Genomic DNA, 18567 nt, shown 5'->3' on the forward strand with positions numbered 1-18567 from the left:
AAAAAAGAAAATAAAATTTTATCTTCTTTAAAAATTCTAAACAAAATCCTAGCATCTCTGACACACCTTCCTTCTTTTTTAGGTGTGTGCCTGTCAAGTGCGGGCAACAGGAAAAATGTATGCTTGTAAAAAGCTAGAAAAAAAGAGAATAAAGAAAAGGAAAGGAGAATCAATGGCTCTAAATGAAAAAAGAATTCTAGAAAAAGTGAATAGTAGGTTTGTAGTAAGTATCTACTTCTGATCTTATTCTCAGAAGTTTGTCTTGCTTTGCTTAATTTCAGTCTCTTCCAGGAGCTTGTGGGCACAAGGCATTTTTTAATTGATTTAGAGAATGCATGACTGCTGAGATAAGTGATTGATAAAATAAGTAGTATGTTTTGTGTGTGATTGTGAGTAGCTCTGTGCAGAGGGCTTTTTTATCCAGTGTTGAATTGGTTTTAGTCTGCCTGCTTTACTTCTCACTTACAACCAAAACATTAGGTTGTGTTTCAGTGTGCTGATGTCACTGAATCTTTGTCCTCTGTTTAAAGGTGAGTAGATTATTCTGTAGTACTCAGACTTCAATAATCACTTAAATTCTACTTCTGCTGCAGTCTGTGACTGAGTATGTTTGCCTATGTTTAATAAAGAGGATATTCCATATACTTTATTCCAGCCTATCTTTTCCGTCTGTTTCTCTTCTTTGTCTCTTCTTCCAATGAATTGCTCTCTGTTTTCTTCTCCTACCCCTTCCTCCCTTCCATACACATATTTTCTTGTAATTAATGCTGATTTCTAATTTCATTTTTGAAGGTCACTCATAAATGCACTTACAAAGGGGTGACTTCATGAGAGTCTGCCATTTAATTGCCATTAGAAGTTGCATATCCTGCATTTCTGTGACTTTTGATAGAATTTTTCTATCCTTCAATATTTTCATAGCATTCGTTACTCTATTGCTTATACATTTCAAGATAAACATGAAATTTGATTAGTATATCGATTCAGGTTAGTGATATTGCTTTGCTGTGTATTAAGGCTTAAAGAGTTATCTTGGATGTGAGACAGTTAACTTCTTAATAGAAATTCCACAGAAAGAAAATCTTAATACATTAACCTGATACTATCACGTAAATTATGGTTTGTTAGTAGCTCTAATTACTAAGCAGTGAAATAACTTAGAATGATCAAAGAGATACCAGTTAAACTTTCCCCCAGGTAATGTTTATTTTTTCATTGAATTGTTGTCATTTAAATGTTAATTTTGAATGCATTTTGCTTTGTTTTTAAATCCATTTACTGATAAATTTTGTATTGCTGTTCAGAGAGGTTTTTAAAGTACCTGTGTTAGAGGGTAGTGGAAGTCATTTATAAAGAAATATATATATATTTCTTTATAAAATATGTATGTATTTTCTGATAATCTTTATGTATTTAAAAAAACCCTGTAGAATACTGCCAGCTAAAAGAAAAATTAAGAACCTGCTGGCCAGATACATTAATGTATTTTGAATTATTATAAATAATGTATTTGTACAAATATGCTAATATTATTTTCTCACAAGGCTCATGGACTTGAATTGATTGAAATTGAATCCAGAAATTACCTGGATTGATCCAGAAATTACTAGTTGTAGGGATACGTGAGATAAGAGTGAAATTTCTATTTTTTCAAGATATGTGAATATTATAAATCAGTAATTGATCAAAGTTGACTTTGAAAACACTTCATAGGATTGAGCGTAAGTTATTTTCTTTTTGCCATCCAAAGTTTTTTTTTTTGATGCAACAGAGAAGATCTAGATCTAGGATCTGCAGTAAGAACTGGGTTGGAAGTGGGTAGATAATTTGTCACACCTGTGTCACAAGTGAAGTCATTAATAGCTGGACAGGTCAGTTTCAAACCACCAAATAGGAACCCTTGCCCTCAATAGCTGATTTGTATATTCATTTCGTTTTATTATTTAGTATTGGATTTATGCTTCTCAAGGAAGAGTTTGGATTTATTACTGAGTTATGGCCTTTATGTACTTGTACTGGATTTAAAAATAGATTTATTGAGTAAAAAAAATCCTATGGATTTTTACCTAACTTATACTTAGCTTACATTAAGTAAATATATTTAAATCCCGTTGTTTTCAGTACAAGTTAGTTAATGTCCATAGGTAATTTAGAAGATCCTGCCAGATGATCATCAGCATAGCATAGCTTTCTCTATTGAAACTGAGTTTGTAACTTAAACAACATATGTTAAATTTTGTAGTATATTACATTGTTTTAAAATTGTTTTTCTTTAAATTCACAAGTCTAGTATAAAACTTTAAATGCACTTTAAAAACATTTACCTAAAACCTGAAGAAAAAAAGGTGTTCTTCCTTCCCTATCAGCACCTCATTCCAAATACAGCAACAAGAAAGACTATAAAGAGCTATACTAAGTCTTTACTGTTGGCAAGTTCTAAGCCAGGGAAATATGCATTTATTTGGGAAGGCAGGGGGAGGAATAGAAACTACACATTTGATCTTAAATAACTTTTTTAGTTTCTCCAATGTAGGGCAACTTTGAGTCTTGTAGAAGTTCAGGAAGATGGTCTGACAATGCATAATTCCTGAGGTATTAATAAAATAAGGTATATGCACACGTTATCTTTACAAAGAGTAATACAGATACCATGCAGCTGAGGGGCATCATCAATAAATCTATTGTCTGGATGGCGCTCTATGGTATCTAAACAGATATGTCACTAAACTTTTGTGTGGTGATGTAAGGTTTGTGTATACATGCAAATCAGTATGAATTCCTTTGTGTCTTCAAGTACTGGCCAGGAGCGATTCTCTAATTGGCTATTTTGTTCTTTTTTTCTTTTAAAAAAGGATTCATATGTTGCTTGTATTGGGAAAAAAAGAGCTGTGAATTGTATTGGGGTTTATGAATGAATAATGGTCATCTTCTCTCCCTGCCCCATTTTTAGGTTAGTTTATCCTATACATATGAGACGAAAGATGCCCTGTGTTTAGTATTAACCATAATGAATGGAGGGGATTTGAAGTTTCACATATATAACATGGGAAGTCCTGGCTTTGATGAAGAAAGGGCTATTTTCTATGCTGCAGAACTGTGCTGTGGTCTGGAGGATTTGCAGAAGGAGAGAATTGTTTACAGGTGAGCATCATCTCACTAGTACCTTGAATTTTCCATTCCTGTTCAGCATTGAATGTATTGTTCTCTGCTAAAACAAGTTTATCCTTCAACTTCATAGTAAAAGAAGCAAAAAAATTGTTCAATTGTCCTTCTCATGGCATGTCCTTCAGAATTACTGATCTTATTTGTCTTCTTACTGTTAATTTAGGTCTAGATACTTGCTATATTCTAAAACATCATGAAGTTGATTCAAGGTTCGTTTGTAAAATGATAGTAAATTGTCATTTACAAAGCAAATACATCAGTAATTCAAATAAATAAGTTTTAGGAACGTGGGATTGTATTCCTGCCCACTCTAAGGTAGAAGTTCACAGAAGGCTATAGAAGTCCCTTGCTGCATTGCTTGTTACACCCAGGAGGGTAAAAAGTCAGTTACAATCCATATTGCCCTCTTTCTTCTGTTTTTATTTCAGGTTCCTCCAATAAACACTTAATTGCTTTTGAACTAGTGAAACTGTCAGAAGCCTCATGCATAGTAACTGAGATTGTATGATCTTACTTCTCTTTTCTCTCTCTGTAAATGCATCATTTAGCCCCTGGCATGCATTAATATTGCAGAACAAACAAAACAAACTTAGTGGTGGACCAAAAACGCTTTCTTTATCTTTCTGGTGTGTAACACCAAATACCACTTCTTTTCAAAGAAGGTTTAAAGTATAATCCTGCATAACTTTAATATAATGAGTCTTAGTCTTTTCCTTCCCCAATATAGAAGACTAACATACACATAGCAGAAAGTGGCAGAACCACAGAGTAAATCAGGCTTATGCTGGTTGTTGTATGTGGTTCCCTAAAGAATTTGGCCAATCTTGCAATGTTACACAATGTGTTTTGGCATGCATGTAGGAGAGAAGCAAGGATGAATGGTTTTGCTCATCATTCTCCTCATACGGATCAGCTACAAGTAGGTCATTTCACATTGCCCAACTGAAAACAAAACTGATTGTTTAAAATACAAAACAAAACCAAAACCCAAACAAACCAAAAACAACCAAAAAACCACGAAGCCCTTGTGTTTAAGACCAGCTTGTTAGCTATTTGCCTACAAGACGACCTTCAAACGCATATGTCAAACCCTAGTGTTCTCTGTAATTCCAGATCTTGGAGTAGTCGTGACTTCTTCTGGAGCAGTCTCAGTGTCTAGATCTCTGTCCTGTTTTGTGCTATTACATAATCAGTTCCCAATTATTAGGAGCAAGGAAAAAAGTAGTTTCACAATCAACTCTGAGTAAAACTGCCTCTTAATTAAAAGAATGGGAATTATTTTTAGTCCTCCGTTCATAACAAAAGGAAGGGCCAAGAGACAGTTACCTGCACATGTGTTAGTAACTGAATACTTTGTATGCTCGGAGGAAAAAGAAGGGCTTAAATTTAACCATAATACCTGCAGGCGTCATTTAAATAATTCAGTATAGGACATACTAAGGTAGTTCGGGCCGAGTATGTAAACAGATGAAAAGATACTCTAATTATACCATGTCAGCTCAACTATGCTTGAGTACTAAAACTAGAAAATGTTTGGATAATTTTATGCTCTCTACAGACTTTCAGCCCTGTACTTTTTAATATTGAATGACCAACTTTTTATAAAAGGAAGTCTTGTTTCTTCTCTTTTGCTAATAGTATTTTTTTTTCCTGATGGTCTTGATTTGTTTTTTCCATACGTATTTCTTTTTGTATCATGCATTTAGGAGCATACTTGTAAATTTTACAGTTTTAAAGTCAAGAAGTCAAAACAGGTGGTCATGGAAGTCTTCAGAATGTCACCAATTACAATCAAAATTCTCTATAAGGCATCTTAACAGAAATATATTTAAGCAGCAATACAGTGATTGTATATGATTAGTGAAACAGAAAGCTTGGGAAAATTTGCCATAATTATTTTATTCTCACCAAAGAAGTTATGCTGGCAACCTCCAGTCTTAATGTTGTTGTAGGGGGGAGAACATAATGAAACACATTTTCATTGATTCAATGATTTATTTTTCTGAGTTATGGTAACTAGCATTTTTCATTCTCCAGGGCAAGAAAATATAGAAGGAATGTTTTTCTTATTTTGCTGTCATTTTGAAAGCATTTAATACTGGTAGGACCACTGAATTTCTGAAATTGGAGCTATTTTTTTTTCTTGTTGCCATATCTCACGTTCTATTACTGCATTTGTTTTCCAGCTTCAAAGGAGAAGTTTTAAACTCTTTTTAGACAAATAACTTTAACTGTTAAAGTGGACTTTAATTCTGTAACATATTGTTATAAAATATTTTCTTGAGAATGTGTTTTTATGGCTATCTGTCTGTATAATCACAGTAAAGTGTACTGTAGAGACAGTGGAAGAAGGGAATTTCAGAACTTCTGAAAATAGAAATCCTTGGTGCAGATAGGTGCCAGGAGATAGCAGTAAAATCAGTTCATCTTGTCAGCTTGTTCAGTTCTAGAATGGCAGTTTTAATGCAAGTCAGTCATGTTAAAATTTATTATGAATTTATTATATTTGAGATGTGTCACCATCAGTAGGAAAATGCCTCATAAAGTGGAAAAACTAGGCCAAACTTTCCTCTCTGTTAAGACCAATTTTATTTGTGTGTTGCATGTGTCTTTATGCCAGTTATTACTGTATTTCAAGCAGTGTTGTTAGTACTGTCTGTCAGACCCTGGAGTCAGTTGTGCCATTTTGTTAGTGGGGTTCCCACTGGATTAAAGGAACAAGTGCAGAGCTGGAAGGAGGGCACTGCCCTGTGATAGTGACTGAACTAGTTTGCTTGTTCAGTGGTAGCTTGTGAAACTATCTGTAACTTGCCATATGTTGCTGACGTTAGAAAAATAAGCAAACAGACAGGAACAGGTAGTAGTGGAGCTATTCATCCATCTGCTACATAAAAAGTCTGATAATATTTAGAGCAAAGTCAGGGTTTGCACAAGACAAGAGTGGGGAACAAGTGCCTGCTTTCCAAAAGGGACTTAATTGCTATGTAATTTTTATCTAACTCTTTTTAATGAACCTCTTAGTTTTGTGACCTTTGCAGTCCTCCAACTTTTCTCTGCTTCATAGGGAAAGCTGTCGCCTCTGTTGCAAGAATTGCATTGCTAGCTCTTGTTCTGAGCTTGGTTTTCAGCTCAAGTAGCCTGTTATCCAGTGCAGGACTAGCGTTTATGTATTCCAACAGAAACCGTGACTTTGGCCTCTGTTGTGGTGGAGGAAGGGGAGAAGGCTGATAGCCCAAAGCTAGCACCTCAGGGCTAGAATTTATAGCTGAATGCTTCCAAAAGCTGACTTCTTTGCAAACTGCTAGGTCTAGAAACTGATAGCATTAAAAAGCTGGAATTTTGGCTAGAAACAAGTTTTGCTATTGACCGACCAAAATCATGTCAGAACAGAATTAGTTTCTATTAAGAAGCAGATGTTGCTGGTAAGTATTAAGTTTTAGGTTAGGCTTTAATCAGCCTTCTTGGAGATGGAACTTTTTAAACTTGTTTACTTAAGTTAACCTGAGCGTATAGCATATGCTTTGAAGTAAATGTGTTTCTACCTAAAGTTTGAGCTGAATTTTCTTTTTCTTTTTTGGTACTGGTGGGGGCTTTTTTTGGTTTTTGTTTTTTCACTCTGATCACTCCTGATTTCTCTGGTATTGTAATCTCATATCTAATGTCAAATGATTAACATTATGGGGACTGTCTAGACTTAAAAGTATTAGGAGGAAGGTGTCTTGCTGACTTCTTTATACAGTTAATCTCATGAAATAATGAAACTTTAACCTGAAAACATATACTTCAGAGCATCAATTTATCAATAGTTGGAAAAAAAAAAAGAATCATGCAGATTTCTTGGTGAACAAACGTGTGTGTATATATTTCTCTCATTTTTAATGTAGATTCTAGAGTCGTTCTTCCTAAAATTGCTTCTTTTCTGAGTCTTTTCTGCTTATATATGAACAACTGTTCTTGTCACAACTGTACATATACCCATATATGTACATATTGTTTTTAATAAACTATTCCATTAATAACTGAATCTTTAGCCAAGTACTGACTTTTGCTTGTCTATTTCTGGTCTTACGATATTTATGATGGAATAAATCTAAGAGATGGTATTGCAATCCACATACTGTCTGATGCATATCACAATTATACATATGTTCTATACATATATTCTATGCATATATATATGAAAAAGGTGTGTTCTTAGTAGAATCTGCTGTAGGATAAATCCTAGAAGTAACCCGTGAACAGCTGCTGATTCAACTTCAGTGACTCCTCAAATTTTCCTTGAGGGGGGGAAATCCAAATATCCCATTGAGCTTCTTCTTTTGTTCTTAAAGTAAAAATGTACAAGAAGATGCCTATAAAATGCAGAACTGCAACACTGAATTAATTGCCCTTTTTGCTATTTCCTGAGTCTTGCTAGCATTTAATAGCTAAAAAATGTTTCATGTGAAACTTTGATGTTTACAGAAAAGTAGTAGAGACTCTCAAACAGTTTACTGCAAAGAATCCTAACTAGATACAAGTGGCTAGTAAGCTTTAGAAGCTGCATGTCCAAATTAAAGGAATGGAATTTGAATGGATGATAGTAAGCCTGCGCTTAGTCTTGGGAATATTACTCTTTGTTGGTATTCCAACACCCTCAGATGGAATATTAGCAAGGGGTCAGCATCAAACTGCAGCAAGCACTGATGTGTTTTACTGTTGTGGAGTTGTATGGCTGATACTCTCAGGAGAAATGACTTTCACTTACGAGCACAAATTTGGGTGTAAGTTGGTGGTTCTTCATATCAGGATTTTAGTGTTGTGTAGAGGAAGTTTCTCATCTGTGAAATATTAATTGCTGTTGTTAATATAAATGGATTAGAAAGTTGGGAAAAAATGGATCTCAAGACTTCTATAGTTAAACTGTTTGTATTTTAGGTCCTCAACTTCACAACTTTTTTTGTATGTAAGTGGAAAATGGAAAAATCATGTTAATCAGAACCAAGAAGTCTTATGTTGCCTCAGTTGCCCTTGATGACAGCTAATAATTTTGCCTTTGTATAATTCACATTTCTATTCTGTTTCATTTGTAGAGACTTGAAGCCTGAGAATATACTTCTTGATGACTGTGGTAAGTAAATATTAAAATTAATTTTGAAATTGGGAATTACAAATCTACTTAATACTGTGCCAGAAATCAAAGTGATTTCTTCATAATAAAATGGACCTGACTGACAAATGTTAACTTTAATTAGTAAAGAAAAAACTGCCCTTGCTTTTTAGAAAGTAGGGGAAAATCCTATTTTTTGGGGGGATGATGATGTTTGAGGGGTCAATTTCCCACCTTAAAATGGCTGCTTTTCCCCTTTTGCTCCTCTTTCTCTCCTCCGCCCCCTTGATTTAAGATGGCTAAAACTTTTATACAGATTTGTTCTCCGATTATCTTTTCTTTGACTATGGAAACATGGTTTGTTAGATATGGGGCCAGAATTTTACTTAGTAAACTATAATTAAGCAATAAAGAAGAAAAAAAAATCTGAAGCATCTCTGTTTTAACATTTCAACTAAAACAGGTCTGATGGTCACTGATGCGTATGTGGCTGGAAGGAATCAAGGAAGTACAAACAATATGAAGAAGTGCTTGTAGTTTTTTGTTTTTCAAAAGCCAAATTAATTTTCTTTAATGACTTTGTATGAGATTTATCAGAATATTTTGAATTCCATGTAGAACATGTGCAGCAATTACCTTCTTCTAAGCTGTGGATGAATATTACCAGTTTATTCTTGTAATTGCTGAGTATTTTAGTTAAGGAAAAACTGTTTTTGAAGTCATTAGCACCATATTTTTTTTTAAAGTCAGCATGTTCTGACTGATAAATTTCAAAAAAGGTGATGCTTGGGAGAAGTCACTTTCCAATAGCTCAGGCTTTGCTAGACATCAAATGCATTCTTTAATTTTTCTCTCCAGCAATGTTTTGCAAAAGCTGAAGGCTTCTTTGAGGAAAAATGTGGCCCTGCAGAACTGCACTAGAATGCTTTTTCTCTGCCAGGGATATTCTGATCTTGTTCCAGAGAGCAGAGGGGACTAATTAGAAAATCGCTTCAGGAGCTCAGATCCTACACTTGAAAAGGGGTTCATCAGATGTCAGGGAATAGAAAAGCATCTGAATGTATTTAAAATAGCATTTGCTGCTTGAGCATTTAGTTATTTCCAACCAGTATATAGAGTGGCACTTGACTTTCTCCACTCTCTTTCCTCACCCCTTGATTATCACATGTAAATAAGAAATTAATATGCTTTTAACTAACACTGATGCTGTAGAGCTTTTTGAATGACAGAGAATATATGCACAAAGGACACTCGCGCATTGGAATGGGCTACCCAGAGAGGTGATGATGCAGTGCCCACTCTTGGAGGCTTTCTACACAATAATTTAAGGAGCCTTCAACACTTTGGGCTGACTGCTTGCTCAGAAGTTTGTACTAGAGACCTTCTGAAGTCCCTTCCAGCCTGAATTATTCTGTGAATCTGTGATGTTTCTGTAAATGACAGTGTTCCTGTCCTCATAGCCAATTTAGAAATAAGTGTGGTTTTTGTTTTGTTCTGTCGTGTCCCGCGCCGCCGCCTCCCCCCCCCCATCTTTCTACTACAGATGATTGGTAATTTTCTGTTTTAAAATTGGGTTGGAAATGTAATTGTTCTTTCTTCTCTCTAGCCTTTTATATTTTTATTAAGAATGTTACATATTTTAAAATTAGAATCATGTCAATACAATTCTTGCCTTGAATTGTCTTGAATCGTTTGCTTTTGAGTCTGTCTAGCAAAGAACTGTATCTGTCCATGGGAATGTAAGGGAGGGTGGGATGAACTTATTCCCATTGCCCTTCTTGGACTGTTTCCCTATCTGAGCAGTGTTGTTCATGACAAATCAGTCTTCCACCAGACTACTACATTAACAGTTTAAATGCCATGCATAACAGGAAGGGTAGTCAGCTTGAGAGTTTTTGTCTTATAAAGTGAAATAGAAGCTGAAGTTATCTACATTAGACTGATTCATAAGAAGGGGAAATCCTAATATTGAACTACATGTTACAATATAAATAATTCTAAGTAGGTTATGGCTAGGCTACTTTCCTTTTGGGGTGGGAGTGGGGATAGCAATTCCAGTTACTTGTGCTTAGCATTATTAGGGTACTTTGTTAGAGGAAAACCTGATGTCTCGGTACAGGCTACAGTTTTCTCATTTGGAATAATGGAGTAAATTCTGATGTTTTGTTAGGAAGTCAGAAAGCTAAGTGTTTGTGGCAGGAATACAGGATGGAAAAATACAAGTGTCTGATGCATAGATACAGAATATGAAATGAGCAGTCATTTGAATTCATCCTAGAGTAAAAGCCTATGCCAAAGCTAGGAATTAGAGTACTTAACAGCATTTTTTTTGTATGACCTTCAGAAAATCAGTTAGATCTGTGCCTCTTTTCCTTGGTGTATTTAAGGGAGGGTTGAATAATAAATCACCCCTTTCTAGTTAAGTTAAGTAACCTTAGTGCTATGAGTATATGAATGTTTTGATGTTTTGTGGTGGCTTTTTTGATGAGGTATGCTACAGAAATTATTTGTTTTAAAAGTGGTGATATTTTATTATTTGCTGACTATGTATAATTTATTTTAACATAAATAGGACATATCAGAATTTCAGATCTTGGATTAGCTGTGCAGATTCCAGAAGGAGAAACAGTCCGAGGACGTGTTGGTACTGTTGGTTACATGGGTATGTAAAGTAGCCTTTGCTAGTTATGTTTGACCAGAAAAATTTCTTCTGTGAATATATGAATGACTTGTCCAAAGAACTCTATTTGGTCTGAATTAGTTAGTAGACATTTTACGGAAAGAAAGGTTATGTGATGGTAGATGTTAATAACCAATTATAAGCCTACTGATAAACTTGAAAACTTAACTCTGGAAATTCTAGCTTTAGGTAGAACTTGAAGAAAGCACCTAATTTTTTTCTGAGGTTCAGAGAGATTTAGGGTCACAGGTAAGCAGACAAATTACTATGACAACACATTTCTTTCCATGCTTTGGAAAAACTTCATTCTTAGTTTGTAAACAAGTTAAGATCTTAAGTTTTAAACAACCTAAGTGCTTATCTTGGATATAAACAAAGTCCTCACTGTAGAAATTAACTTGTCTTCAAATTACAGAGGGGTTACGCAAAGATCTCTGCACAGAGCCAAAAGAGTATCTCAGAGTTTTTTCAATGTTTAATTAGTTAATTTAAAGTGAATTGTCATGGGGGTTTCTTTGTTTTTGTTTTGTAGCTCCGGAAGTGCTCAAAAATGAAAAGTATACATTCAGCCCGGATTGGTGGGGTCTTGGGTGCTTGATTTATGAAATGATTGAAGGACAGTCTCCATTCAGGAAGCATAAGGAAAGGGTCAAACGGGATGAGATTGACCGGAGAGTAAAGGAAGACCAGGAAACATATTCAGACAAGTTCTCAGAGGAGGCAAAATCCATCTGCAGGATGGTGGGTGAAGAGACATAGAGGTTTGAAAATTAAATTTCTAATCCTTTTTAAGAGATGAACTACTTTATTTTAACATCTTCTATTGAAAATTTTTCAAAGGTGGAGTTCTTAAATCTTTCTTTGGATCAGATGGAAGTTTGTGATTGTCTGTGAATTGTTCAATTATCAAACTTGGAGAATTCAGAACTTTTTTCAAGATGAAGGAAGGCTGCATAAATTGATTTTTCATCACGTGAATGAAAAGGTCCAATATTCCTTGGACCACATGTAATTATAAACAGAATACAACAGCATGCTCAGCTTTGATACTCTATGGGGAGAAATGGCAAAGTAGTATACTAGTTTCCTTGCCTAAAAGAGTCTGTAGAAGACACCAGCTTTTTTTATCTTGCATGTTCTTAAATTTCCTAAGAAGCATGTCTATATAGAAAGCTTCAAAAGTTTTATTCACTAGTTTATGCAAAATAGGTGCATTACTTAAGCCCATTGGAAAAAAAGTAAGTCTGTATTTCCTGAAAGTAAAGCAAAGTCTGTACTGTAAAATCTATTTAGCATGGCACTGATTAAAATATTTTCATATAACTTAGGGTATAATCTTCAAATGGTCTGCTTTCAGGGATTCTTTTGTCTACTGAAAATCTTTTTGCTCCCAGAATGTTGTAGTTTGGTTTTCCAGTTCATTTCGATACCATGATAAATTTCAACTAATAAAAGGCCAAGTAACAAAATAAACTTACTGAAAGACATTGTATATAATTTTTTTTTTTAATTGTGGGCTTATATCACTGGATCAGCCTTTTTTTCCATATCTTTGCAGTTACTTGCTAAAAATCCAGGGGAACGACTGGGTTGCAGTGAAGATGGAGCTACTATTGTAAAGCAACATCCTATTTTCAAGAATATTAACTTCAAGAGGCTGGAAGCTAACATGTTAGAACCTCCGTTCTTGCCAGATGTAAGTAGGTGAGACAGATTTGATTAGTATCTAAAAAGGCAAGAGCTGCCATAATTCTATGTCAGCAATCATGTGAGCTCCAGAGAAACCTTTAAAGTTAGTTAAGTTGTCAGGAGAATGCTGTTGTAGCTATTGATGGCTAGTTGTTTTGCGCCATTTCATCTGAGGTCACAAAACAATTTACAGTAGTGGTATTGCTCTAGGAAGCTTTGTAGCTGATTTCTTAGCCCTTAAAAGTCTACTTCCCTAGCTCAGATGCTGAACAAATGAAGATTGGCTTTGAAGAAATTTTAATTATGATAACCATTAAGAAATCCAGAGAAGTTGCATGCTGTTTCTGGGTTTGATATTTCTTTTCTGTTACTTGCAGGGTGGATGGAATTGCTCAGGTGCCTTATGACAAGAGTCTTTTAAGTTTTTGCATTTCTATTTTGTAGTATAGTGTAGTTTGGTGGTCAGCGATGTGAAATACAAAATTGCAGACATTTCATTCCCCCTTTGCTCATCTAGGAAAGAAAAAAAACCCAAACCCCAAACCACAAAAAACCAAAAACCCCCAAAACCAAAACCCAAAACCTTAATGAAGCAATCTTGTATTGTACTGCAGCCACGTGCCGTATATTGTAAAGATGTCCTGGACATAGAGCAGTTCTCAACAGTAAAAGGAGTGAACTTGGATACTACAGATGATGACTTCTATTCCAAATTTGTTACGGGTTGTGTCTCAATCCCTTGGCAAAACGAGGTATTGTATATTTCCTAAAAGATTATTTTCTTTAGCAGAGCAATATAGAAGACTTAATAAGGGATATAATTATAGTATTAACTTTCTTTGTGAGCTGTAAAGAAGTTTCTGCTTTAGATTTCTTTGCTGAGAGACTTCAGGAAAAAGTTTTTCCCAAAGCATGAACAACTTGCTAGAAGTTGAGATCAATGGTAAATTTGCATAAATAGAATCTGGCACCTTGTCATCATAGATACAGCCTACGAACAGTATTTAGCATCAGTATGTGACCACATTTTCCTTGTTCTTCTATCACATGTTATTCAATATTGCTGCTCATAGGAGAGGGATAGAATGCTATTCAAAGTATTCAAAAGCAAATAGGTGCAGTGCGAGCTGTTTGTGTATCATGCCTGTATATCAATAGAGTATCCATGTGACAGTAATACAGAACTGCAGATTCACCTTTTCTAAGGTTTCAAAACAAACAGTTCAACATCGGTTGAGTCAGACTTTCTCTTAAAGCTTTTTCATCTGCCTCGTGAATTAAGTATTCTAGTATTCTGCATAGAATACTAGAATTTTGCTACCTCTGCATGCAGTTCAGTCTGTATTTAGGAAATTCAAACCTCCTTTATTATTCCAGGAAGAGCACTCAGTAACAAATATTTAAAATTGTAATTCTTTTTATGAATGCCTTTCCCCTATTATAAGATGTTCATAACTTACTAAAATTAGTATTGTCTTGAATTCTACTAATGTAGTTTCTTTCCCAGTATGATTTTTTAATTTTATTTAAAGCTTGAACACAAAAGATGAGCGATTTCTGAACAAGTTAGAGGAAAAAGGCACATCCTCTTTTGTTTCCCTTTTGGGTTTTTTTGCATTTCATTAAGAAGGAGATTTGAAAGGTGTCATTTGACATAGGAAGTCTTCACTAAGAAGCAATGAACCATAGACTGTTGGAGAAATAAATATTTCCTATGCTGTGTTGTAATCCTGAACTTCATAATATGATCCAGTCATTAAGAAATGCACTGCAGCTTGATAATTCTAACCCCACATAGAGGCATAAAGTTGAAAGTAGTTGTGGAATTCTGGTGGTGGTAATTCCTTCTCTTCAAGGAATAACTGTGCAGGCTTCATTTTACATTTGTGCTTATTTTTTCTTTTCATTCATATCACTGAGCTTTCCCTCAAATCTTTGCTCTCAGTCTCTTAAGAATTCCTCCTCCCCTCCCATACTTTACCTAATGTCATAGTTTATAAGAAAAGCAGACCACATTTCTTCTTACTCCTCTTTATGCCCTCTCTCCCTCTACAAGGTATACTCATTTGGTTGCATGCCCATTATGACAAATGTGTATCAGTTGCACTCACAGATAAATGCCAGCTACCTATGGGCATTAGCCATTCTCCCCCTTCTGACCATGCCCGTTTGTTACATTTTGGCATTTACTCTTTCTGCTGTCCTTTCTGCACCTGGTAATTGTGTTTTTAATTCTTTTGTTTTCTGTGTACACAAACACATATTATTTCAAAATCCCTTGCTTCTCTCCAGAGACGTGTCTTCATTATATCTTTTTTTTTTTCATTAAGTATTGCCTTCCCTATCTCATTGCCTTATTTTTAATTATGGTATATGTTGTGTTTTGATAGATGGTTGCCCGAAACACCAGAATGTTTAAATTACTGTGGTCAGACATCAGCTGCTTTTTCCCCAAGAGTGCAATTTGTCCCCTTTGTAAAAAGTATCCCCCCTAATACTATGCAGGTACTAGTATTCTGCATAGAATAATCATTTCTCCTATTCAATGTCATATTTATTAATCAAGTTCAGTCCAGGCGACACAGATACTATATTTTTTAGGCTAGACTGCTCTGAAGTGAGCAGAATAGATGAAAAGAAAATCAATTTCTGGTTCTAAAAACTTCTGCTTACTGCATCATGGGCAGAAGAAAAGCCTTATCAAAGCAAGAGAGCATCTGAGTACTTACCTGCATGATAGTGCTCTCATTGCTATTCTTTAGTTCTCTGGATGCATGAGAGAGTTAATGTAGGCTTTGTGCCTTCCTTCATGGAGCTCTGCAAGTGGTGTAGTTTGGCTGATGAATTTGTAAGTTGTTAGGAGTACCCAGGCAAAGTAAATAATACATGGAACATGTCTGAGAGGCTTGTATGGATATTTCATTTATATTTCCTGTGTTTCAAAGATGATTGAAACGGGATGCTTTGAAGATATCAATGCATATGAAACTGATGGTACTGTGTCACCAGACAGGGAGAGGTCTCCTAAGCCAAAGAGAGGCTTCTTTCACAGACTTTTTAGTGGAGAGGTAAGGGTATTTCTTTTCTTTCATAAGAAAATTACCAGTGAGACCTTGACATCTGTTCCATTTTTATATTACTTTGTGACAGGAAAAACAAGTTGTTTGCTGAATATTGAAACTAATGAAATCTGGTTTATTATGGCTTTGCCCCTGTACTGCATTTCAGAAACTGTAAGCAATCCCTATAACTCCAGGAGTTTTTCCTCCCTCAGCATTCAGTCTTCCTCTAGTGTCTGCTAGCTGTTACCTGGGGAAAAGGTAGTGTGTGCTGTTAACAGCTGTGCTATAGATATTTCTTTCCTGAAGATATTAACTTGGGTCTTGCTCCTTATGTATTTTGCTAGCTTTTATAAAAAAACTTCTGGGGAGATGACTTCAGAGATAATTGAGGCCCACTCTGTAAAAACTTAAATAAAATTGACTAATGAACTTGGAAGTGAGTGTGGTAGAGCAATGCAACTCCTAGGACTCCCTCCTTTAGAAAGTTCGCCTCCCAATGACTCATTCTAGAGTATTAAGCAAATAAGTAAAAATATCCCCTAAATGAATGAGTGTGAAGAAGTGTCATGAAAGAAATGTTAAAATATCATAGGAAGTTTAATGCCTTTACCAAAACAACATTATAATATATGTTTACATAGCTTCTGATAATGCCCAGCCTTTTCTTACACACATAACTTCTACTCTTTAGTAAACATTTAGAGGTATATGAATTGAGTATTTACCACCTAAAAGACACGTCACGTATTGTGCTTGTTTATGGGTCGTGAGAAATAGGCTATTTATAAAGGTTTTCAGCTGAAGATGTTGTACACAATTCCGCTTGCTCAGTATGCCTGCACTTAAGAGTGGAATTATCTCGAGAAGCATGAGTATATTCCAGTGGAGAACGCTTCTGTAGAAATTACTTTTGCTTTCAAGCAGAAATGGAATTTTAAAATTGCTAGGAGCATCTCATTAAGTAGCCACAACAGGGCCATGTATTAAAATTGCATGATGATATTTTTTGTCATCAGCTGGTAATTCACCTCTCTAAAATGGTACAATGCTAATGGTATGTATAATAGTACTGTCATTTTTAGTTCACCTTTTCAGATCGCTTTTCCTCCACTTACAGTAATGGAATAGAAGGAATGGTTAAGTGTACTAATAATCTCACAAAGCTAAAGTTAAAGCTTGTGTCTTACTGTAGTCTTTTCAAGCTGAATCAGCAGGGTTCATACTGTCCCAAGATAGGTTTCTATGTACTGAGAAAGAGTCCTAAAAAAATTAATATGGCTTGAGAGCCTTCAGTTGGTTTTGAAATAATAAGACTGCAGTTAATTGTCTTGTGAAATTAAAAGAAGGAAAGATCTTAAGGTTAAGTGAAACTTTAATGACTTGAGATTTGGGGTTGGGTTGTGGTTTCCTTTGATATTCCCAAAGCATTTAGTAGGTATGGAGTAAAATATGCTGGAAAAAGAGCCACCCCCCCAGCCTTTCTGTACCTCATAAAACACACAAACCAACAATAGTATCAGTTCTGCAGCTACATTGTCTCTGTGTCTTCTCTTGCAGGTCTGCTTTAAATCTGATTGCAGTGATGATGAGCAGGAGTCCTCCAGACTTTAAATCATTTTACTCTCATCAGAAAGGATGAGCAAACTTTAAATGTTTTATATCTCTGTAGCAAAGTGTATTATATATATTTTTTATCTGAGTTCAAGGATTTTTGTACATTTGTACTTCATTTGTTTTAAGATGTATATTTTCACTAAAGCTTGATTGTACAAAAAGCAATGAGTGCCATTTGAGTGAGTGTGTTTCTGTATGTATTTGATTTATCTTGATTATTTTCCGCCCTCCCCAGTGGAATGAATCTAGGAATACTAAGAGGACTTTAAAGCACAGAGATAATATCTATAGCATCAATGTAATTTGACTTTGTATGCTCCTGGTAAAAGTCTTCTTGTTCATTAGGATCTTTATTAGCAGTTTTCTTAACAGTAAAATCGCTGTACTGATAAATTTCATGATTCTGGTATTATCCGGCAGCATGGCAGTGCTATTACCTAATGTATCTCTCAAGGAACTGCTAAGGAAAAAGGAATTCAGTGCGCTGTGGCCAGCTATTATGAATTGCTCTTTACTATCTAGCTCTGTAAAATGTATTTCTATATATAGAGAATTCTGAACATTTAGCTTAATCCTGTAACAAACGGTATTACCCCATTCTTCTCCTTTCTACCCATCTTACATGTCCTCTCCATACAGTTTCTTGGCATGGACCATGCAAGTAGACCTATGCCAAAATTTTATAACTATATTTTGAGTACTTTGTTGTCTTTACTAAAAGGATTTCTTTTTACCTTTGGGGACACCTTTTTATCTTTTTCTGTAAATGAAATTGTTTACAACTCCATGTAGGATGTTACAGTTTTATAATGGGTTAAAAAACAAAGCATGGGCTCTTCTTACTAACCTCCTCTCTGCTTATTATGTTGTAATACGCAATGTTGTAGGATTGACAGCAATCACTGCCACTGAGGGAAGGACAAGGTAGTATTAAGTATCAAATTTAATTATGTAAATAATCGTTCCTTATAATCTTTAAAAACTTAAAACATTAAAACCTGCCTTTAATGATTGCTTGACACAGATGTGGAGCTGGTCTTGAAGTTTTAGTTATGATTACCTGATGTTCATTAGTAAAACTGTTTCCAGCTGCTTGAAAGCTTGTCAAACTTCTGTTCTAGACTCAAAAGTATGCCAAACTTTCTTTTTATTTTCTGAAGTTTCCGGTAAAACTATCAATCTGTGTATGAGAATGAATTTACAGAACACATTTCATTAAAAGGCTCTTCTGTTTTCAAAATTTGAGTTAGGGATTTGAAATATAATGG

At 35.0% G+C, this 18567-nt stretch overlaps 1 protein-coding gene across 1 annotated transcript in view; it reads left to right on the plus strand.

The window, feature by feature from the left end:
• Positions 1-17385, plus strand: part of GRK4 (G protein-coupled receptor kinase 4) — a 38278-nt gene extending 20893 nt beyond the window's left edge. The window contains exons 8-16 of the mRNA XM_059817598.1: positions 83-223; positions 2951-3141; positions 8238-8275; positions 10827-10916; positions 11467-11675; positions 12493-12630; positions 13238-13375; positions 15569-15691; positions 17243-17385. Coding sequence (XP_059673581.1) covers positions 83-223; positions 2951-3141; positions 8238-8275; positions 10827-10916; positions 11467-11675; positions 12493-12630; positions 13238-13375; positions 15569-15691; positions 17243-17296 — 1122 coding nt within the window. The 3' untranslated portion in view covers positions 17297-17385. The remainder of the gene's footprint in view (positions 1-82; positions 224-2950; positions 3142-8237; positions 8276-10826; positions 10917-11466; positions 11676-12492; positions 12631-13237; positions 13376-15568; positions 15692-17242) is intronic.
• Positions 17386-18567: the final 1182 nt, after the last annotated feature.

This window comes from Gavia stellata, chromosome 5 (genome assembly GCF_030936135.1).
Source record: "Gavia stellata isolate bGavSte3 chromosome 5, bGavSte3.hap2, whole genome shotgun sequence".
NCBI classification, from domain to species: domain Eukaryota; kingdom Metazoa; phylum Chordata; class Aves; order Gaviiformes; family Gaviidae; genus Gavia; species Gavia stellata.